The 25496-nt window shown below is 36.4% G+C and overlaps 1 protein-coding gene across 1 annotated transcript in view; it reads right to left on the reverse strand.

The window, feature by feature from the left end:
* LOC114648588 (nesprin-1-like) overlaps positions 1-25496 on the reverse strand; it is a 360492-nt gene that overhangs the window by 317029 nt on the left and 17967 nt on the right. The window contains exons 3-5 of the mRNA XM_051924543.1: positions 7553-7648; positions 6674-6757; positions 877-969 (exon numbers count right to left, since the gene is read on the reverse strand). Coding sequence (XP_051780503.1) covers positions 877-969; positions 6674-6757; positions 7553-7648 — 273 coding nt within the window. The remainder of the gene's footprint in view (positions 1-876; positions 970-6673; positions 6758-7552; positions 7649-25496) is intronic.

A 25496-nucleotide genomic window follows, 5' to 3' on the forward strand; every position in this document is an offset into this window, starting at 1 on the left:
GTAGATTTGACTAAAATAAATTATTTGTCCAGTTACACTTTTTCTAAACCTACTTTCATGTCTATGACAAGAGTAGCTACAGCAAAGTAGAGATAAGCATTAGACATGTCACTAGGCCATTTTATATTTGACAATCAAACTGCCATTATATCTTTGAAATATGAAGTGGAAACCAAAACAAACAATGTGAGAACATGTAAGCTCTGCAAAAGAGGATTATGAGATATGAATAAAACTAGGTACCATTATTAGCTCTGCTGAAAATTACCACTTTTTAGATTAAGCCAATCAATAACTCAAGAGTATAAAAGCATGGTACCTACAGTATTTCTGCAAATATGTAGAATGTGCACTATATGAAAGATGTTTTATCAATAACAGTTTCATACTTTTGATATTCACATTCCCTTGGCAGCATCACCGCTAGCAATGATAGAGGATGGTTAAAAGCAGGTTTGACCACAATTCATTGCAGGGGACATTCAAAGCCATATTCACTCATATAAGGCCAATATAGTTTCACCAATCAGCGTAAAAATGTGTGTTTAGCAAGAAATCAAAATCAATGGAGGAAGCTATTAAACCATAGGGAGAACATACAAAGTTCATAAAGAAGACACTTAATTCAGAGACTCAATCAGTTATGTGGTGAAAATTTCAGCTGTACAACTTTATCGCCCATATCAGTATTAAAAATTTCAAGGCATATTTGAAATCTGAGTTGACCAAAGCTTCCATGTCTTTACAGTAATTAAAGGGTTCATATAGGAACTTGCAACTTATAGACACACAGTATGCAGAGACTTGTCACTAAAAATGACACATTGGCAGTAATACAAAGACAGGTGGCAAGAAAAATAAGGCAAAAGATTTAACCTGGAAATACAGAATTATGGTCCAAATCAAGCCAAGTACAATGGAAGGCCGTCCATCAACAATGTCAGTTGCATTAATGTTGACTAATTTGATCTGTAAAATTAAACAAAAATGGTTAAGGTTTCTTTCATTCAGTATTTAAAACAAAACACCTTGTGGTCTGCAGCATTTCCCACCTTGAAATGTTCAGGTATGTAATATTTAAAATCATTTTAATGTATACTAAATAAAACAAGAAACAGGAAATTAGATAAATATTTATGGATTACAAAATGAATGCTTTCAACAAGAATCGTCAGTAAGGTTGCTTCATACTAACCGGAGATCCTCTGTATACAGACTTTAGCCAGCATGGTTAAATGAAAAAAGATTGGTGTTAGATCATAAGGGATAAAACCCAAAGTTTTTTCTTAGTGCTATCTTTGATTACATTTTTAACTACTGACATATACTGCATATATGTTTGTTTTCAAAACCATTCATGACAAATCAAATCCCAAATAGCAGTAAAGTTTTTTTTATTATTTCATTCAACAATAGAAATATTATTATGAAGTTTAACTTCACAAAAAGTATTTTACCCCTCACATTTGTGCACCAGTCTTTTGTCCTGCAAATTAACATGCTTAGAATGAACAAATTTACACTTCATTGTATTGATGTTCTATTTTGTGTAACCTTACCCGAGTTCTAGTAGTCCTCATATCTCTTTATCAAGCATAATTCCACTGTCACATTCAGACATACTAAACTATTTGTTTCCTGTTGCTGGCAACATTTAATAAACACACTTTACAAGAGGCATTGGGCAGTAAAAGTAGATGAATAGGTTTGCACCACAAATTAACACGGTTCACATTGCCTGAACTGATTCATACACTTCAAGCCACAAGACTGCAGTTTCAACTTACACTCTAGTCATATAATTTCAATATGCTTGAATCATAAAATGTATTTTACAAAATTACTTTTACTTTTAAAATTGTTTCTCACTTAATCTTGTAGTTAAGCACAACAGACTGAGTGTGATAAGCTGTACAGCCTGACTGGTTTAAGTTTTCATGTTTAAAACTTAAATATAACACTTGATATAGCTTATGTGTTCAAGTGTTCAATGAATAGCACCACCACCATCCATCCATCCATTATCCAACCCACTATATCCTAACTACAGGGTCACGGGGGTTTCTGGAGCCAATCCCAGCCAACACAGGGCGCAAGGCAGGAAAAAAAACCCCGGCAGGACGCCAGCCCACCGCAGACCACCACCATCTCCACTTCAAAAAAAAAAAATCACACACTGTTGTTTACCAATATTGTGTTACGAGCTGGACCATTAGCAACACTTCATTTAGCATTTCAGCCCAAGAGAAGGCTCTCTGTGCAGGACCTGCATGATTCACCCTCAAAAAAACATTCATAATCTGAAAAGAGCACAGGTTGCATGGCAAAATAAAAGAGGGAATGTGTCTATGATTTACAGCAATGGAGTAATACATTTTACTGTGTCTGTAATATATGGTGTAATGTACACTAGTGCAGCGGTAGGTCTGATGCCTTGTAAGGAGTCCAGGGTTTGCATCATGGGTGATCCTTGCATGAAATTTATATATAGTCTGCATGGGTTTGAACTGTGTGCTCTGGTTACCCACAGTCCAAACACATGATGCTTCGGTGATTTGGTGTTGCTAAATTGGCCTTAGTGAGTAAGTGTGTTTACCCTGAAATGGACTGGCAACTTTCCAGGTGTTGTTCCAGCTGCTTTGCAACCTTGCCATGGATAAGTGAGTTAGGAAAATGGATGGATGTTCAAACAAAGTGTTTTGGGGTGGTTTACCATGGAAAAACACTAATGAACAAATAAGAATGTAGTAAAAACTGCCATTTTAATGCTTTTACAATAATAGCAATCACTCAATGTTTACGCTAAGCCTGTAATAATTTGTGTTTTTTTTTTTATAAAATCTTCCTGACTTTATTTTACATCTGTTTTTGAAATTCTTTTTTGTCTTTTTGACTTTGACATATACTGATTCTGATTTTGCACTCTAAAATGTATTCAAAACAAATTTGCAAGCATTCACTTAAATTTACATCTTATTTCAAAATGATTTAGTGTTTTTTTTTTTTTTTAATGGACGCTACCAGTCTGTTGGGCAGTTGTTACAGCATTGCTGTGGTAATCATGAGGGTCGTGGCTTATAAAGTGAGCAACGCAACAATATAAAAGACAAACACCATGCACTTTCGGGTCATCTTAGGTCAAGACTTGGATAACAATACTTTTCATGCAATGTGTTTTGCGTTAGAACTTTGAACCCGGTTTCCAGACTCCTTGCTTTTCTTTTTCAACTAGGCTTTTTCGTTTCTGAATAAGCCTTTGACAAAAGATGGGACTGACTTTTTGGTTATGAACTTCACTTGATTTCTAACTCATATAGTTAGGTCCATAAATATTTGGGCAGAGACAGCTTTTTTTTAATTTTGGTTCTGTACAGTACATTACCACAATGAATTTTAAATGAAACAGCTCAGATGCAGTTGAAGTGCAGACTTTCAGCTTTAATTCCGTGGGATAAAAATGTGAGGCAACTAAAGCCTTTTTTTAACACAATCCCTTCATTTCAGGGGCTCAAAAGTAATTGGACAAATTAAATAACTGGAAATAAAATGTTCCTTTCTAATACTTGGTTGAAAACCCTTTGCTGGCAATGACAGCCTGAAGTCTTGAACTCAGGGACATCACCAGATGCTGGGTTTCCTCCTTTTTAATGCTCTGCCAGGCCTTTACTGCAGCGGCTTTCAGTTGCTGTTTGTTTGTGGGCCTTTCTGTCTGAAGTTTAGTCTTTAACAAGTGAAATGCATGCTCAATTGGGTAAGATCAGGTGACTGACTTGGCCATTCAAGAATTTTCCACTTCTTTGCTTTAATAAACTCCTGGGTTGCTTTGGCTTTATGTTTTGGGTCATTGTCCATCTGTATCATGAAACGCCGCCCAATCAATTTGACTGCATTTAGCTGGATTTGAGCAGACAGTATGTCTCTGAACACCTCAGAATTCATTCAGCTGCTTCTGTCCTGTGTCGCATCATCAATAAACAATAGTGTCCCAGTGCCACTGGCAGCCATGCACGCCCAAGCCATCACACTGCCTCCACCGTGTTTTACAGATGATGTGGTATGCTTTGGATAATGAGCTGTTCCACACCTTCTCCATACTTTTTTCTTGCCATCATTCTGGTAGTGGTTGATCTTGGTTTCATCTGTCCAAAGAATGTTTTTCCAGAACTGTGCTGGCTTTTTTAGATGTTCTTTAGCAAAGTCCAATATAGCCTTTCTATTCTTGAGGCTTATGAGTGGCTTGCACCTTGCAGTGCACCCTCTGTATTTACTTTCATGCAGTCTTCTCTTTATGGTTGACTTGGATATTGATACGCCTACCCCCTGGAGAGTGTTGTTCACTTGGTTGGCTGTTGTGAAGGGGTTTCTCTTCACCATGGAAATGATTCCGCCACACCAGGAAGTGCTGCCAGAAGGACGTGATCAGCTACCTGGAGCACATACGGGCGGGAATAAAAGGGGCCGCCTTCCTACAATTGGGGAGCTTGAGTCAGGAGTGGGAGCACGACAAAGCTCCCGGGAGGAGAAGAAAGGCGGCCAAGGACTGAGAAAGAAAAGTCTGAATAGAGGTGATTAGTGCTGAGTGCACTGTGTTTGTGTTTGAAACTGTAATCCTCTATTTATTTATGGGTAATAAATGTGTGAATTTTATGAAGATGTGGTTTCCAACTGGTGGTGTCCGGGCAAGTCTCACAAACTTCTAGTTAAGACCTTTAGTTCTGAAGTGTTTGGTTTTTATTGTTTTTATGTACTTGTGTTTGCTTCTTTGTTTACACCTTTCCTTTCTAATAAAGTTTTCATTTTTTGTTAGACTGACATGAAAATGCTATAGACAATGTCAAAGAATTAACTTAAAAAATAAAGAGATTAACTCATCTCTGATATAAAGATGGAAGTTACAGCCTCAAGTTGACCAAAAAAAAACTTTCTCCTCGGAGAGGAGAACAAAAGGGAAAGAGAGAAGAAGTAAAATGCAGGATTAAATTAATGAATCGTGGTGAATGAAGATAGCATGATTTTATGTCCCTGGTGTCAGGAACTGTGGATTATTTTTTTGTGTTGGTTTTTGTCTCTGTGTGAATTATTTTTTTATTCCCATCTTTACTCTTCATTGATATTTCAGTAACATTATGGTTAGCAACACATTAGTTTTACATTTCTACTTTTTATTTTTGTTGTAATGCATTTTTTTTATTCTTGCTGTTTTGACCTTTTGTTATTCTCCATACTTTTCAGTGGGCACAATTTTATGCTTGTGGATGTAGCGCAATGCTGGGCAATGTGGTGTTAATTCGTATTTGCAACATTGCATTAAAAAAGAGAGCATCAAGTGGATCTTTGATTAATTGAAGAAAATACTTTCTTAGAGAGTAGCGCTTAAACTATATCCAGAAGAAAAATCATTTTAGGAAATGAAAATCTGGTTTTGACTCATATTTCATTTTGTGGTTTCTGGTTCTGTCCTAGTAACATGAAGAAAGATATACAGTACAACACGTTACATGTACAGATTCTGGTGAGGTCCCCAACTTTGCTCTTATTGATTTATACACAAAAGACCTGTACAGTCTCTTATTTATATTTATTTACTTATTTATATTCATTTATTTATTGTGTGTTTTTTTGTCTATGTTCACTGTCTGCAGGGGCACATGCAAGCAAGCATTTCATTGTACATGGTACTTGCATTTGTACACATGACAATAAAGAATTGAACTGAATTGAATAGTTTGCATAAACCACTCGTTTCCTGGGACTTGCAGCCTGTTCCACCAAACATGTTCCCTCGGTGCTTTAGAAATTTTGAACAATGAAAGCTAGCACTGCAGGTAATGGTAATTTTCTAACATGACACATTTAATCACTACCAAACCTAAATATAATCCTAAATTAGCAGGACCTCAGGCAAGACTGGTGTTCTCATTTCTGGGGGATGGAGACAGACAGTACAGTTCATCATGTGTGAGGATATGAATTGTGTATTTGTCAGTTTAGTCAGTCAGTCATTTTCCAACCCACTATATCCTAACACAGGGTCACGGGCGTCCACTAGAGCCAATCCCAGCTAGCACAGGGCGCAAGGCAGGAACAAACCCCGGGCAGGGTGCCAGCCCAAGGCAGGGCACACACACACCCACACACCAAGCACACACTAGGGACGATTTTGAATCACCAATGCACCTAACCTACATGTCTTTGGTTTTATTAAACTATTCAAACATGTATGTATTTATATTTTTATGCATCCATGAAGGGAGATTGAGGTGTGGAATACAGGTGGTTGGCTTAGCCAGAGAAAAGCCCAGGGTGGTTGCCCATTTACCCCTCTATACAGAAGGCCCTAAACATACCTCTTGTAAGTTCTGTTATACAGTACCGACATGCTTTTTGTGTAAACTTCCATCTTAACAAATATGATTTAGAAAACTCAAAGGTATTTTAAGAAATACATATTGATTACACTTGCTAAGTATTTATATAATGAGGTTCCAAAAACACCCCAACAGTAACAAACAGTAAAAACAACAGAAAAAAAATACAGCATTCAAGAAAGAGCTACAAATGGTAAACTATTTTGGTTAAGACATTTGTAATTTAAGGGTTAAAACCAGAAATTTGAAAACCCATGCATTTTCCATTAACATTCTATTAAAAAGATAACAGCATTCACACATACCCGTCTTCCCTCCAGAAATTTCAGGGCAGTACCAATGTTGGAGACCCAGTGGATTCGTTTCAGCTGCCGGCCTTGCTCACATGGCTTAAACACACAAAGATTGAAGAAAAGCATGGGAATTGGAAGACCAAAGCATAAAATGCCCAAAGAATAAATTGTTGAACTTAGAATACAATGACCACAGGAGACCCCACTTAGCTGCAGGGAACTGTGAATGATTTTTGCCAATAAAGAGATTACTGGTACCTGTTCAAGCTTAAGGCTCAAAAAGTGTAAGATCTGAAGTGTGACCCCATCTGTTATGAAAAATACTTACAACTGGCTAATATGGGCAAAAAAAACATATGAAAAGCTATTCGTTAAGCCAGAGTGTTAGTGAGGTGTTAACCTGCAAATGAACTGTTATGCTCTGACACAATAGTCAGCACCTCTTATATATAATAAGCACTCCTGAATGCTCACAAGCCCTTCACCTTCTTAAAATAATGGGGTTTCTGTCTGAAGATCTTAAAATTATTCCTGAAAATTGTACAACTGCTGGATCAGTTTATAACAAATTTCAAAGATGCAGCATGAGTCATACTTGCTAGGGAATATTATGTATTACAGGTATAGAAAAATAGACTAAGCAATTCTACTAGATAATTCACATTTACTGTACACTTGACTGATTAATATTTTGTGCTGTATTTTGTCTCCATGTAATTTTTTTTTATTTAGTCCCTGCAAAGGACTAGCAACCTGCCAATACAGAATTAAAACACTATTTTCCATATAATACTAAGAGAATTACTTTAAAGTATTGTTTATTTACTGCATTAGGTCTCAACATCTATAGTTCCAACTTTAAAAAGGAATAACTTTATGAAAAATACTGACCAATTTCTGTCCAGATAGAACCTCAAGCAAGGCAAGCAGCATCACTCCATCTTTAATGTCCTCAAACAGGTCATTCACCACCATAGGAGGCTTGCGCTGTAAATCACACAAGAAGAGAATATAATTAATGCAACACGTGAAGCTGATCCGATCGTGCATTTTAACATAAACACAGGGAGCTCATTTAAAAGCTTGAGAAAACATGAACATGTGTTAAATGGATGCACCAGGTGGTAGATTTATAATGAGAAAGAAAACCACTGAATACTAAACAGATATATGTAAGAAGTCACCTGCGCCAATCTAGCTGCACCTTCTCAGTTACATTTCTTATTTTATATTTATTCCCTATGATTCTTCTTTGAATGTGGTTGCAATCAGTCAACATATTTACCTAAAGTCCAAAACAAAGGAATGTAAAGTCACAATACACAGGTTCAAAATATATTTTTACAAGAACCCAACCCTATCTAGCTCTGTCAAAAAATTAAATAATATATACTATAGTGCCAAGACAAAAGAAGCTCACAATAATCAAACTGTTCTAAGCCATGCAGTTCAGTCAAAATTTAGTGGATCACTGGGGTTTGTGTATTTAATAAGTTTTGCTTATGAAATATTATTATTCCATGTACATATATATATATATATATATATATATATATATATATAATATATCATTTTTTTCTACTTATTTTGTTAGACAGCTTGCTTTTCTTTTTTATTATTTATTTGTGCTTTTTGTTTTCATTATTGTGCTGTATCACACTGGAGTGGCTTTCCATAACCTTACACCCTCCAAACATCTGCACACTTTAACAGCATCTGGTAATTGTTACATTAACCTCTGTCGAAATTTTGGAGGATCCCAGCACAGCCTGATTGTGCTGAATGAATACAAGCCACATATAACATTATCCTTGCATGGTGTTATAGTTGTTCTGGTAATTTTGTCACTGTTGTGGCTTTGAGGTGGCACTGTAACCAGAACAATTTTTCTACAGTGCAATTCCCAGCACTGAAACTTGTCCATCAGTGGAGTTAACACTTCATGTTGGCCACACCGAGCCATGCAAGCAGCCACAAACATAACATTAAATAGCTTTGGTTTAAGGAGTTATTGTCAGACTACAAGGAAGTTTACAATCAGGAGAGATGCATATAAATGTAATGTGAAAAGGGCAATGCGTAAAAGAACTACAGTATATATACCTATGAGTCTGACTATCTGTCATAGCTAGATGTATGACTGTTGTATGATTCAAAGATTTCTTTCTGTTGGTTTTTAGTCATTGTTGTGGTGTTCAGATTGGATTCTCTTGATAGGTATGCAGCTTTCACCGATTGACATGTGGTCTCTTAGAAGAAGGCAGTTTTTAATTTTAGTTTGCATCTCAGTTGAGGAATCCATCTGTGGTGTTACAGGTAAGTACTGCTTTCCAGGACCTTTGGCTCATCTCTTTGAGCAACACAGTGAAACCTCACTGTGACAGTGTCTAAGCTGAAGCGGCTCATTTCCTTATGTGCTCCACACTCTGATGCATGCCACTGTATGGGTACACTGAGCCCACCATGACCCCAGGCATATTAATTTGGCACATATGAGGGCTCGCTAGATAAGTGCTGATTTTTTTAAAGTGAGCAATGATTTACAAGGGCTTTGAGTAAGACAAGGGTGGAAAGAAACCCCTCACATGTTTCTTAGTTAAATCCCTAGACGCAGGAGTCTTTAATTTGTTCTATTGTTTTCCATGCTTGTGTTTTTTTGTTCATCATTTCTAAAAAAAGCTGTCATTTTTAGTAAACTAGCATGATAATACTATAAAACTATACAATTAATCCCTGGATTTTCTAAAAACATTTTTTCCATTATCTTCTAATACAACAAGTAAAATAAACACTTAATTAAATGAGGGTGTGAAGGACACCACATGAGGATTGGCAACCAAGCTTTACTGAAAACCTTACCTGGCCGGGACAACCTCAGTGTGGAAGGACAGAGGGAAACAGCTTGCACAGGGCATTGTCTCCTCTGGAACAATAGATAGCAGCCCCCCTGGGTTGCGGAGTCACCACAGATTCCCACAGGGCATTTTAGGAATTTGTGTTTGTCGGCTCAGCTCTGCTGGGTTCTGTGGGTGCCACCAGGGGATGCTAAGGGGACTAGTGAGCCCTGCTTTGTCAGGGTCCAATTTCACCTGGAAGTGCTTCCAAGCCACAGTTTCGGGACACTAAACATGCTTCCTAGTGTTACATAAAAGGAGCAGCCCTGCTTCAATCTGGGGGGCTGACTCAGGAGGAGGGAGAAAAAGCTTACAGATTATCCAAGGAGAAAAGAAAAAGAAAAAACAGAGACAACAGTATGCAAAGAGAAGAAGTATTAGAGTGGTGGTTGTGGTGTGTAATGCTTCTGTGTAAGAGTTTCCCACAGTAAAGGCCTTTGTAACAAGCAAACTTGTGTTTGAGCCTGTGTGTTGGGAGTTTGGGGAGCTGCAGCACCCCCTAGGGACCATAAGGCATAGAAATTATATTCAATGCAGGTGGTTTACCTCAAAATTGATGTAGTAGATAACTAAGTAATTAACATCTCATCATATAAAAGATTTTATATAAAAATGATGGGCAAGCAGAACTGTTCATCATTCTTCTGGATACTGTGGCTCAGACAAGACATCTCATTAACTCAGAAAGTGGATTAATAGTTGGGGCACATTTGGTAGGTAGTTCATTTATAATAACTGCTCAAACTGCTGATGACTCCAGAGAAAAAGAGCTATGGTGATGTTGGCTTGAAAGTCAACAATTAGGGGAGGAAAATACAAGAAATATCTAACTACTTGATCATGATGAAGACACACTGATTCAAGATGACAGTAAATAATAAACATATTTGCTAAGATAATTATAGGGGAAAGGAGAATGTTTCAAGAGGAAACATACATTAAGCTACCCAACAAAAAAGTGTAAATTTTATGGGTAATGTAGTGCAAAAAAACACAATGCAATGATTAGATGATGCATCCTTCATCTTGATCTTAATAAACAGATTTGTTTATGTTCGTTGGACACAAACAGGAATGGATACCACCACCAAAAAATGGAAAGAAAGATAAGAAAAATGCAAATTAAAGCTGAACATAAACATGCATAACTAAAATCTCTCTACTTTATTACAAGAACAGTTTAACTGTCAATTCATGCAACTGTTGGGACAGCATGCAGAATTTGAAATGATGTCTAATTAAGAGGATAAGCATATGGTTACTGTAGATCAATCAAGACTCAAGATGTTACAATACAAAAAAAGATAGGCAAAAATTTAAATTAATCAGTAATGAAATTAGCAGTGTGGAATGAGCTGCTGTTTTGCAACTCAATAGAATCAAGTTTGGTTCATCTGTTTATAGGGCATATGAAAGTTCACCTGTATCTCAATTTTCTCCTGGACCTGCAGTTTTCTTCCAGCATTCCCTAAGACACATGAGCACGGCTGATTGACAACTTTAAACTGGCCCAGTATCAATGAGTGTGGGTTTGTACTGAAGCATATGTTACATTGGGGTAAGCTGTTACACCATCCTGAGTGGCTGTTTTCTGTTTTGTACCCAGCACTACTAGGACAAGCTCCTCCCTTTTATAAACAAAGCAGTTTCTAATAGTGCTTGGTAATATGTGGGAGGTAAAATGAAATCTTGCCAGTATATACTAGTAATTAATTTATACTTCTGAAAGCAAAAAAACAAAACAAAAAACATTAGCTTCTTGCTCCTGTCATTCCAATCGAGCATCTGCACATGTATGCATTTTTTACACAAAAAAACATGTTTATATTGTCTTAAAAAGCACTCTATAAAAAGGACAGAAACACTGTATTGTTGACTAGTGATGAAGGTAAAAATGTATCAGTATTAAATTAAAATATGCGATTATCCACAAAGTCAGCTTCAGTACAGATGGAGGTGCTGCAGAGAGCCTAATTGTCTTCTATCCAGTTCACCCATGGATTAGCTTTTGTCTGGCTTCACACTTGGAAAGCATTTAGTTGTGTTCCTGTCACCCTTCCCTAGCAGCCAAATAACTCACTGAGATAAGAGTATTGTTTACAAAAGCACTGTCAAGATTTTTATATAGCTGTTAAAAAATCACAATGACAAATGAGGCAAATCAAAATGCAGCTTGCAAAATATTCTTAGACTAAAGTCTAAAGATTTTTTTAAAAATTCACTTAAACATTTACTTTATTTTTACCTTTATCCAAAGGTTTTAACTTCTACCTTTATCATGATTATACATACTGTATGCTTTATCTAATTATTTAATGCTTAGTTGTGTTGATACAACATATGAAAGCTTATTTCAGTCTTCTCAAATGGATTTCTCAGTTATGTCTCAATTAAAGCCAATTATGGGCATGAGTTATTTTTTCCTACATGAAAAAATGTACATTTATTAAGAGAAATACTAAAATATTTTAATGGATTAATATATCTGCAATCATTTCAATGATTTAAAAAATAATTAAAAGTTCATAATTGTCTTAGCTAATAAATTTTTGAATTTTTGACATTTTATGCTTCAGTAAAGAAATGAGCTTAAATTACAAATTAGACCTTATAATTTAGTAATTCAAAAAAATGGGATGTCTGAATAAAGCTTAAAATGTATCAGGCCCATGTATTCTAAAACATAACCTAAAGAATCCTTGCCTTTCTTAAGGGCAACATTTTGCAACATGCTCAAATGTTTAAATTTAAAATAAATTGTTTTCCTCTAATTCTGTATTAAACAACACTGTATATTCAAATGCATTCCCTTATATATATAAGTAATGTAATATCCCTTTATTCATTCATTTTTGGATCCCGGTTCTTTTTTTAGGTTGAAAGCAGTAGGTAAAAGAAAAGAACCAGCTTTAACAACACTACAATGCACAGTTGAGTTGTCAAACCCACGCTCTAAAAATATCAGTTCTGTAATGGCACTTTATTGGGTTGTATGGTTCTTTATTGAACCATCACTTGACAAAGACCTATTTCATTCTGGAAAGGGCTTTTTGCATATGAAATAAGGTCTTTGGGCTTTGTGGACAAACATAAATCTTTAATATATATGTAGAAGGATTCTCAAAGATCAAGAAAATCTGAACTTAGCCTCTGTAACTATATACAGAGACATCCCTGTAAAAATCATGGACCCACTGGTATCATTCTTCTGGGAACCAAAAATGGTTCCTCTATGGCATCACTTTGCAGAACCACTTTGGCAACTTTATATGCATGTGTTTTAGATATATTATGTATTTAAAAAATAATTGTTCTCCTTCTAATTTGTAAACAATAAGATAATGGATTTTACATGTAGTATAGAGTGATTTATTAGATATACACCTTTTTAATTAAATAGAACTGAGCAGATAGCAGAAACAGGATATGCAGAATATTCTAAATTTAAGTTTATCGTCTGATGCTGCCAAGATTGGTCATTGGCCTCCCCACATTCCTCAAATGCATTAAGTGAGTTTGAGAACATAATGTGAGTTATTCAATCTAGTTAAAAACAAATTCAAAATAATATTATTTTCCATCTTTCATTTAAATAATAAAAGTTAATAGGTGGTTAATGCTTGACAGTTTATAAAAATCTGCTGATCATGTACGGCATAAAGCGTTTTAGTACATAAAGTTAATTAAATGGCTTGAGTCAAGGGCGATACACAGATTTGTACTGATCAAGAGAAGGCCATGTTTTTCAAAGAAAACAACTTCTCTACTTTGTAAAGAGTGCTGCTGGATGACAGTGTCTGACCCATATACACTAAACACTTGTTTCTTCACATCAGACTAGGGCAGGGTATCAGCACTAATGTCCTGATTTGATTCGATTCTGATTCACTATGCCCTGATTCAATACAATATAGATTTTATCTTGGCTGAATTAGCATGCACTGATACATTTTTGAAGTGGTGGCTGTTTTAGAAACTAGTTAACCATGCATAGAGAAAATTAATATAATGTGATAAATTTCAGTAACACTTTATTTGAAGGGTTTTTACATAGTGACTTCATAACATATGCATTCTATATGCATATGCATGGAATGACATTTAAGAAGAAACACTTGATTAGTAATGAACAGTTAACATCCGTATTTAGAAAATGTGGAACAAAATATCATTGCTCTTTTAATAAAAAAAAAAACTTTTTTCACAGAACTGCACTTGTTCAAAATTCACCATAATTTAACTAGCATATGTATCAGTACATTGGAATCCTCGTTTTAATAAAATGCAATGGCATCTACTTTATAAAACATATATATCATCTTGCAAATAATATTAATATAAAATAATCAAATATTGCTCCTTAAATAACAAATGTTATTCAAATAACCTATCTGTGTGAATCTCAAAGAAGACACACTTCAACTAAACTGCTAACCACATTTATTCCCCTACTGGACATTTAAAGTAATCTTGAAATAGCTAAAATTAAAGATACAACAGGAAGACTGTCTTTCTATAATTCTTCAGTAGCTCACTTGTAGCAGTCACGTTAATCAGTCTCGAAAATTTAGGCCTAAAATGCACATAAAGGGCCAAAGGCAAAAAATATCAAAAGGGTTTGAGGCCTAAAATTTCAAAAGGTCTAATGCCTAATAAATCACAAAAGCCCTAGCTCAGTGAACACAACTATTAAGTATTTGATTTACTCTAGTAAATTAATAAATAATGAAAATGAAATAAAGCATATATCAATGCAAAAAATGAATGAAAATTATGACAAAAGTAAATACTGAATTAGCAAGGAAACTAAAATACAAAAGAAAACAGCAAAACACAATCAAAATAATGAATAACCAAGATCCACTAAGTCAAACTGAAAAACAAAAAATAAACAATTGTCAAATCCAAAGAAAACCAAAAGATCCAGAATGAAAATGTTGTGAAGTAGGAGTCCTAAGCACTGAAGAGTTCTAAAGCATGTACTCCCAAACACTTACAATAATGCCCATTAAACGAGGATATCACAGTCAGCGACAGCTACTAATAAGAGTAAACACTGAATCCTATAAAATAAATTGTTTATTCTCACAAAATGTTCTTTAATAACAATAAAGCTTCATTAAGAAAAGGAGACAAAGGAATTGCCCAAAAGCACTAAGGTAATGCAATGTACGAAGGTCAAAATTCCGAAAAATATACCAAAGGAGCAAGCACAGTAAAAACACAATTAACACACAGATTCACAATGCAATGCCACGAACTGTGGAAGACCCTCTGGATTTATAGAGTGGGAGGCAGTTCCTGGCAGTGATTGCCATATGGCCCTGCCTCTTGGGGGACCACCAACAAAAAATAGAATATAACAACAGCAGTTTATATTCATAGACATAACTACAAATAAAGAATGATGCAAATGGTGAACATAAATAAAAAATAAAAAATGAACAAAACAGACATAAAATATGCGTATGAACCCCAGTCAGGGAAGGACCTTTGGCTGAAGCATGACAGAAAATGGTCAAAATAATAATCAATTTATTAGAATGAAGACATTAGAAAAGGGACGAATGCCTTAACGAACTATTTGGGGTCTGCTAAGCCTTCAAACAACAGTTCTAATAGCAGTCTTATTAGATGTGTAGCTGCACTACTGGGAGGTGAAAACTCTAGGCTTAATACAAAACGGAAAAAAAATCAAGACAACTAAAAAAAAAAGAAAAAAAGATTGCTAAACAAAAAAAACAGAAACTAAAAATCTTAATAAAAGGACTGACATAAACAAACAAAATACTTAACAAATGTATTCAATAATAAGATCAAAAACAAAATAACAGAATAAAGAAAAAATGAAAAAGACGAAAATGGGAGAGAATGTTGGCAAAACTATAGTAGTAACTTGCCATTCATTTCTTAATTAAATACTCTGTTGAAACATAGTTTTTCAAATTTTCTCTTGTAACGTCATTTCTTTCAGACTGAACACCCTAAAACAACCGCCTAATGCGAACCTCTAACAACATGATTAAGTTACTCCTCCACTGGTTATATGAAGTTATATAACCAGTGGAGAATTATGCATTAAGTTCAACCTCCGAACACACAACACTCATCTAGCTGCTGTATGTACTGTAACAGCAATGGTTAATTTTTCAGGATTTTGGTTACAACCTCACTGTCTTTTGAGGCTCTCCTAAGATCATCCTCCAAAGATAAAAATCTTTCAACCCACCAGCTGGCAACCTTGTAATTATTTAAAAATTCCATAAATCCTTGACATTGTCTGCAGCTATTTTATTATGTTCAGTTTTATCATAAACTTGGCATTTGTTGTAGACTGCTGTCTAATAGCTAAGGTGGCTAATAAAACTAATAAATATTAATTAAAGAAACTAATCATGAGCTTAAGATGACTGCAGAATAACTCAATGTGAAACCTAATTTCTTACTGTCATGTTTTCACGGTAATGTCCAAAAAATAAGAGACTAAAAGCTGATTATTTTATCAGAAGATCTTGAGGTACACTGATTGTATTTTCCTTACTGCTTTGCTCTATACAGTGACAAAAGCATTCATTCACTCATTTTCAAAACCTGCTCTGTTCATTTCAAGGAAGGATCCTAATTTTGATGGGATGTCAGTCAATCAGAATGCACACACAAACAAATGATTCACAATGCCTTTTAACAAATGTAATTGATCTTAGAATATACTAGGTTGTGCTCATACTGTATGTCAATGAGAAAATCTCTGCAAAATCCCAGTATTGTTATCACAGCAATTTTCTATGAAAGGCACTACTGCCAATTCAGAAATGATGTACTAAACTATATGAAGTGAAAGTTGGCCATAGTCAAATTAACATTTGGCTTGATTAGGTATTTTAAATGATCTCATAGTTAACCATGGTAATAGTGAGTAGCATGGCAGCATGTGTAGTATTACATATGTGAACAGATAAATAAAAGAGGATAGTACATCACAGAAAGCAATCTGATTGAGAATGCAGTTCAGCATAATCATAAAGCCTGGATTTACACATCTTTTGAGGAAACAGAAGACTATATGAAATAAAATTTAATGTTCCAGTTACACAGAAACACGTCTGGGCACACAATCTTCCTATTAGGTGTATGTAAAATATGTTTCTCTTGCTTTTTTTTGGATTTCCTTTCTGTGTGGACATACTGCTCTGCACTGAATTACCCAGAATGTGACATCACTCTAAACAGAGCCTGGCCCCAGCCCAGGCTGTTAGCAATTAATCCCTCTTGTTTATTTTAATTAAAGCTATCATTCAATGAATACACGCTTAAATGTATTGAAAGACAGCTTTAAGTGTAGCTAATTATGTGGTAGATTTCCCTAACCTAGCTTAACTATTTCACTTACTGCCTATTGTGAACAATCCATCAAGACTTGCATGAACTTGATATTTGTAGCCAGGGCCTATCCCAGGCACATAAAACAGTAAGTTCTCCAAGACTTAACCCACATTATATTTATTTCTTTAATATCTTTTACCAGCAGAATTTTCATAGATTTTCTGTTATTCAAGGCTGTTAACATATAGAACACCCCCATTTTTTCAAACATGGACATGTCCGGTGTTCTGTGTATAGCAAAGCCATTAAACATAAATCCATGTTTTTAAACTTACATGTGGTATCATTTTTTGGTCAAAGCAGCAAACTGTTTCCAGGGTTTAGAATTACCTGAAGAATGCCTGAGGCCATTTTTACAGTACATGCCCCCAGTAGCTGCAGGTGAACTGCAGTTAAAACACCCCAAAGTACATAGACGGGGCAGAGGTTAGATAATACAAAGCAGGAGTCTGTGCACAATTACACAGGCCTCCCTGTTGCCAGATATTGTCACCGGAATAGTTATTTCTGGAAACTGTCCTTTAATGTAATAAATTTTGCATCCGGTCAAGTTATATTAATGTTAGTATCTCTCCCGGGCAATCACCCAACATGTTGCAGTTATGGTCCCAATCCTGCCTTTCTTTATACATTATAATGCACAAAACAGAAAAAAATAGTTTGAGCTATTTTTAAAAATCCCTCAAGATCAAATGGGACACTGTATGAAGAATCACCAATAAGTACTGTACCTTATAAATTAGGAAACAGGGATAATATGAAATATATTTACATAAAACAAAACTATCAAGTGTGGGTTCATCATGATATTATCAAAGAAGCAATTATTTATTACATAATCCATCACACAATGTAGAAAACAGGTTAGTTTAAAAAAGCTCTGGTGGTTTGTCACAACAAATGTAAAACAAGGCAATAAGCAACATACTTTTACAACAAGAGGAAGAAAATGATTAAAAATCAATAAAAATGCAGCTCTATGCATCCTTTATTTATGTTATGTTTAAGGTAAGCAAAAACACAGCCCATGGTTTTATACAAACTTTTCAATATCACAGATTTTTAAAGGCTCTAAAGGAATTAAAATTCTGATCAATATCTATGTAATAAATTGAATTGAATTTTTACACCACCCAGCAGTAAAGTCATTAAGACAGATCCATCTCCACTGACAGTTCATGCACCTCCTCCCAGCACTGTTCATTGATCCTTTATAATCATTACAGCTTCATATATTGGTGGCTAGGGGCTGAATCCCGGAAGAAACAGCACACTCAGCTAATGTTAGCGAAAACATTATGAGAAAGAGCTGTACTTCACAATATTCTTCAGAGACTTTGAAGAGCTTATTGCGAATATTAACTATAGAATTAATAATCATGAATTTCCTAAGGCTTTGAAAAATTTCTTATCCCTCACTGTCAGTTAAGAAAGATAGACCTTTGCATTTCATATATATGAAATGAAATATATATCCAAATCTTAAAGGACAGGGCGGCACGGTGGCGCAGTGGGTAGCGCTGCTGCCTCGCAGTTGGGAGACCTGGGGACCTGGGTTCACTTCCCATGTCCTCCCTGCGTGGAGTTTGCATGTTCTCCCCGTGTCTGCGTGGGTTTCCTCTGGGTGCTCCGGTTTCCTCCCACAGTCCAAAGACATGCAGGTTAGGTGGACTGGCAATTCTAAATTGGCCCTAGTATGTGCTTGGTGTGTTTGTGTGTGTCCTGCGGTGGGTTGGCACCCTGCCCGGGATTGGTTCCTGCCTTGTGCCCAATGTTGGCTGGGATTGGCTCCAGCAGACCCCCATGACCCTGTGTTTGGATTCAGCGGGTTGGAAAATGGATGGATCTTAAAGGACATTTCCTGTTTTATTGCAGTTTTTAAAGTCAACAAAATTGGAATACAGTGCTGAGATTTCCCTTCATATTAACATAGATGCAACTGTTGTCATAAAATTCTAACACAAAAACTGACAGTGACAATTACTTTATGTGCATTTGTGATGAAGCAAGATGTAACATCGCTATAGCCACCATTACATATTTACCCATAATCTACTTTAGATCACAAAGATAAGGAACAAAACTTAATGTTTTTCTTTTAAATGCCCCAAGTTACATGTAATACAGAGTATATGCCAAAAACAAACATTAAATCTCAAAAAATGAATAACTGTATTCCAAGTCCTTCTCTGCAATAATCCATTTTCTCTGGATGAAAAGCAGATACAGCATATGTTTTAGGCATTACCATGGGTATATACTGTAATCCTGTATGTTATTGCATGTTTCTGCAATTCAACAAATCATACCCAAAATGAGGGAAGAAATTCCAACTGACAGTCTCAGCAAACATCAGAAACCACTGTAGGAATGACATTTAGTTCCCCATTACTTCAGGTAAACCCATGAATTACTTCAGCAACAGGGGTTAAGAATGTCTTATACAGCTTCAGTGCTTCTAGCTCAAACAAGGATCCAATGTGCTGCTTATCTGTCTGTGCAAATGACAGACATTCAAGGTAGCTTCAAGGCTGTTTGAGCTCTCAATATAGCCATAACAGTCACACCTGCTGCCACCTGCTAGTCTTCATGGCTTTCCTGGCTGTGTGCCTACACCTGCGACATAGAGTCACTTTCTTTGTTAAGAGTCTCAGGCACCACCACCATGTGCCTAATTACATAGCCTTTGCTGTCACTCCAGGGGGAGGACAGCAGGCAGCTTTTTAGCATCTTGGAAAAAGTTTGCCAGTTGCCTCCCTACCTGCCCATAACAGTTAAATTTGTTTACAGTCAGCAATTCTACTATTGTTCAGGTTAGCCATAATTTCTCTCTTGCTTTCTCTGACTGGCTCTAGTGGCACCTATGCTCAATGGAATTCCTTCCCAGTCGTTCATCATTCTCAAGCACTTTCCAGTTTATTTCATTTGACTATCTATGATTCAAATTTGTGCAATCAATCCATCTATTACATGTACGCAAATTCTAACTGTATGGTGCAGTAAATCTGTTTTTGCTATTTTAGAATCAGTCAAAAAATTAGGCGCTGATTGAATAATTGATGTAGTCTGGCCCTGGGTTTAAGAGGTGGAAAAAATCCTCTCTTGTTCATTACTCAAACACATTACACTAAAGCAATCCACTGCCATTGAGGAACTGACTGCACTGATCACTTATGGATAAGAAAAAATGGTCGCAGTTCTCTCCATCAATGTTCTCCTTAGCAAGGAGTGAAAATTGAAATTAGATGACAAGAACATGTGAAAATCTGTGTTGTTTACAATGTCAGCATTATTACTGTATATGTACTGCCACAACTCTCTCATGACAGAAATTTTGGAATTTTTCAGCATTGGTAACACACATAGAGATCAGTGAACTGTGATATACTGAGACACTCCACCCACTCCCATCAAGCTGCTTTCCATCTGTATTGCCTGGCACCTTCCTGCCCACAATAGCAAATCAGCAGTCTAACACATACTTATGCACTCCTTATTATATAACGGTAGTATTTTTAACTCCAAGACTTTCCAAGGAAAGCATAAAGCAAAAATAATTTTTTTAAAGATTTCTTTAAGCAATGGTTTACAACATTCCCATTCAAATAAAACAAAACAAAAAAATAAGAGTAATTTATGGTTTTCATCACTTTAAAATAAAAGCTCCTGGCTGCTTAAAAGAATAGCCACTTCCCAGTGCAGCATAATTTAATACCCAAAGACAGAAGAAAGGCCTGAGCTGGCACAGAGGAAATAAAAAGCTATGTAACAGCTGAGCTGTTATCATGTCTTAAGTAATTGAGGAAGAAATGCCAAGCTGGAAAGCACCACAGAAATAAAATCCAAATCTGGTCCAGTCTCAACATATAGGAGAGTCACTCAAAGATAAGAGCTAAGGATCTGAATGCAGCACATGTTGCAAACATCAACCTGTTTGTCAGGATCCTAGAACCACACGCAGAAATACCTGAAAAGTGCTTGAAAAGAATTTTTGATCCACAGTCTACTACATCTTGTTATTTTATTTGTAATTGATTTTGACCAGCTGTGTTAACTGAGTCTAGCTGTGTTATTTATAAATCCCTGATTTGAAATGCCAACACTGTTAAATCTATATTTTGTAATCTGCACTGATTACCAAGTCTTAAAGGGACTATTAATCTATTTAACAGTCTCCAGCCATCCATTTACCACACTTGCCAGATTTTAGGGTAGACTGAAACAAGAGCATATCCTTACAGATTTACCCGGCCAGTTTTGGAGTTTCCAAGTAATCTGTGACAGAACAACACGACAAAGGGAGGGTGAGCAAATTCTACAAAGACAGTGACCGGACAGAGATCAGACATGAAATATAATCCATTTAAATGTAACTCCCTGAAAAACATTCAAACAAGGAACACAGAAATATTAAAGCATGTCTAATGGTATTGCAACATTCTCTAAAACAGAGCTAGCAAACAGCATACAAATAATAATATAAAACAATATCAACGACATTTTCTGAAACCACCCTGTACTTAGAACATTGAAAGCTGGAGCATATCCTGGCAGCACAGGGTACAAGACAGGAATGAGACACCAGTTCATTGAAGGGTGATCAAGGGACATAAGACGGGATATGTTAGTAGGAGTAAATGCAGGGCAATGTCAATTTGAATTCAGGCTTATTGTGATGGCCACAATGTAGTGGTGTAAGATGTATGGAAAGTGGCCTCTGTCGCCACACTGCACATGTCCGTTAATGGGGTATGCAGCAGATTGTAAGCATATAATATGCAGCACAACCTTAGGTATAAATAATGTCAAACAAATTATTTGAGAGATTCTCAATGTGCACAGTATATTACTTGTGTCAAAAGTATCCTTACAATACCAGAGTCACAGTGCTCCAATTGTTCATGCATGATCTACTGTTCGGTACAGAAATAAAACAACTGCCTGAGGGTAAGAAAGCTACATCAGCACTGCAATTAAATGAAAAAAATCTAAGATTAAAAAAGACTGAATAGAAAGTAAGGAAGAGGAAATGTAGACTGAAATAAACAGACAGCTTAGTCTTCGTGACACTCATACACACAGTGAATTAAGTCTATAATATCTTAGAGCTAAACGAACAAACTGAAATACTGCATGCCTAATTAGGTTTCATTTTACAGCCAAAAGAATTTCTACGTTTATTTTTAAAATAAAATCCAAATCAATTAGTGTCTTGTGTATTCTGGGGTTTCTTCTCTCTGTAGGCCTGAAGGCTGTGTTTTGACAGAATAGAAATGAAAAGCTAATTAGACAAGCACTCCCCACACAGAAAAAATTAAAACCAATAGCTTTACACTCTGCACTGCATCTCACTGGACTGTTTAAGGACTGCCAGGCAGGAAATTGCACAAGGTGACCTACAGCTACCATCAAGAAAATGACTCCTCTGCTGCTGAAATGATCACAACAGTTCACCAAAAACCTGATAAAGAAAGATTACATTATATAGTTTCAAATATTTAGTTGGGTGCTTCTTCCAAAAAAAAAAAACTCAGCTAAGCAACTGCAATGTAGTGGTAGCTGGCGCTAATCCTGTCAACAGCAGACCAGTTAATTCCTGTCCTGATCTTTGAACATTCTGTACTGCACCTTACAAACAACATTCCATTTTTCATATACTAACATAGCATTAAATGTTATTAAATTAAAACTAGGTGATTCTCATTTTAGGACTGAATATTACCAACACAACAATGATTCATTATTCTATACAGAAGCCTTTAAAGAGTAAAACAATAAAAAAAATACTATATAAAGAAACAAAAACATACAATTCAAATTATCCATCTTTCTTTCAACCTATTCATTAGGATCAAGGTAAAGTATATGGATTACAAACAAGAGAGAAAATCTGACTTTTATGTATGGCTCACACATGACCCCTGACTAAGAGACCTAGAGAAAATAATTCCACAGGATACAAATGGCAAGTCTAAATGATAGTGCAGAACTGAGTAAGTCATATTCTGTAGATAAAAATCTCTGTGTTTTTACTATGCTAAAAATGGTTTTATTTCTAAAAAAATGTATTCTGCAAACAACAAATGTTTGCTGCAAAAAATCTGAATGAAGCCTAGGCTACATTTTTAAGGCAGGCATATAATGATGGCACAAACAAAAAACATCTAAAATGTTAAATACTCATTTTTGCTCTGTCATACAGTACTTTATTGTCTAATTATTTTAGAATTATTGTACAGGCTCTGAAAGTAACACAGTTTTGGGGGACTCATTTCAAATCTTATTCACTATCTATGTGGAATCTGCACATTCTTCCTGTGTCTATGTGGGTTTTACTCCTATAATTCCACTTTTCCTTCCAGTTGCAAAAGAAAAATTATTAATCTAAACTGGCTTGATACATACTGTATGTGTGTTTGTGTGTATGTGTGCATGTGTGTGCATACGTGTGTGTGTGTGTGTGTGTGTGTGTGTGTGTTAGACTAAATCCTGAACTCCTTGCTACCACGATAGGCTCTGGCCCTGGCAACCCTGTGATTAGATGAAGAAGAACTGAAAATGAATAGATATTATTATTTAAATGTTATTTAAATCTGCACATGAAACAGCTCAGTGTGAGGAAATTTTGTCTTCATGAAAAATTTAAATCTGAGAACCATATTAACTTCCTGAGAAGTTTCACATTTTTACACAGTATTTTTGATTACATCTTGCCTAAAGAAGGGGCCTGAGTTGCCTCGAAAGCTTGCATATTGTAATCTTTTTAGTTAGCCAATAAAAGGTGTCATTTTGCTTGGCTTTTCTTTACAGTATTTTTGAAATTAAGTTCAGTGTAGATGTTTTAAAATTTTTTCCTTACTTATATTTGTAGAAGTTTCATTTTAAACTAAATTCCAATAATATACTGCAGTTTGATGGAAGGCTTTTTTATCGATATTATATCAATACATTTGAATTCAGGACATGTATTTTCTTTTTTTTTTTATTTTACTAGCCAATGCTACGCCGCATAATCAGGCCGCTTTTTTAATGATTTTTAAGAACAGGGAAAAAATTAACATTTGAAAAATCCATAATTTAATAAACCACCAAGAAAAGTAACATTGTAACAATGCACGGTACGAACCAACATACAATTGTCCGTGACTGAAAACTGGAGGACCGCTGTCACGCCTTCTCCTCCCGCTCGGGCTCGTAGGGCGAGGAGGACGGAATGGGAGGAGAGGGGAAGGACGCCCATTCGGCCCCCTCCGTCATGCTAGTCTGCTGATTTCTCGTTCAGTATGCACTGCCTGCTCATGTGCCCACCCCCAACTCGTCACCTGAGTCGTTTTCGTCTTTGCACAGTCTACATGCACCTGTGAGTCACGTTGACTGTTCATTTTCCAAACAGCGCCTCATTCGCTTTTGTCTCTGGTACAGTCCAAATGCACCTCTGCGCCACGTAGACTTTTCATTGTTCTTTGCGGTTCTGCCTGCTTTTCTATATATAATCCACCAAGTCACATATAACATTGAAAGAAGTGTTGTTTCCATGAAATACATTTGAAGCGGTGGCAATGGAAGGCAAATGAACAGTGAACGTGGCTCACAGCTGGATTGACGCCGTGTTTTGTGTCACCCGACCATGGTAGTAGCGAGGGGGAGGGGTGTACAAAGGGCAGGGACGTAATCAGTGCGAGCATATGACCCGCACTTACTGGGAATTCCTCTTTCGTGGGGAACAATTGCAAGCCCTGGTTTCCAGCACGAATGGGGTTTAACGGCTCACACACGCCTCTCTGAGCCGGGTAGACACACGTTGATCCATTCAGTGTAGCGCATGTGCAGTTACCTGATGCAGGAATCTATATAACATTGAAAGAAGTGTTGTTTCCATGAAATACATTTGAAGCAGTGGCAATGGAAGGCAAATGAACAGTCAACGTGGGTCACAGCTGGACTGACGTCGTGTTTTGTGTCACCCGACCATGGTAGTAGCGAGGGGGTGGGGGTGAACAAAGGGCAGGGACGTAATCAGTGTGAGCGTATGACCCCCACTTACTGGGAATTCCTCGTTCGTGGGGAACAAATGCAAGCCCCGATTTCCAGCACGAATAGGATTCAACGGCTCACCCACGCCTCTCTGTGCCAGGTAGACACACGTTGATCCATTCAGTGTAGCGCGCGTGCAGTTAGCTGATGCAGGAATCTGTATAACATTGAAAGAAGTGTTGTTTCCATGAAATACATTTGAAGCGGTGGCAATGGAAGGCAAATGAACAGTGAACGTGGCCCACAGCTGGATTGACGCCGTGTTTTGTGTCACCCGACCATGGTAGTAGCGAGGGGGAGGGGTGTACAAAGGGCAGGGACATAATCAGTGCGAGCATATGACCCGCTGTATGCGTGCTTTCCATGGGTGGCTACTTGTCGGCGGTGCGTGCTTTCCATGGGTGGCTACTTGTTGGCGGCTTAGTGAATTATATATATAGATTGTAATCATTCCATACAAATAGATCAATTTTTACAAAAAATAGGATTGAAAACAAGTCAACCCCCACCCCTGTGAAAGAGAG

This window comes from Erpetoichthys calabaricus, chromosome 3 (genome assembly GCF_900747795.2).
Source record: "Erpetoichthys calabaricus chromosome 3, fErpCal1.3, whole genome shotgun sequence".
Lineage (NCBI taxonomy): Eukaryota > Metazoa > Chordata > Cladistia > Polypteriformes > Polypteridae > Erpetoichthys > Erpetoichthys calabaricus.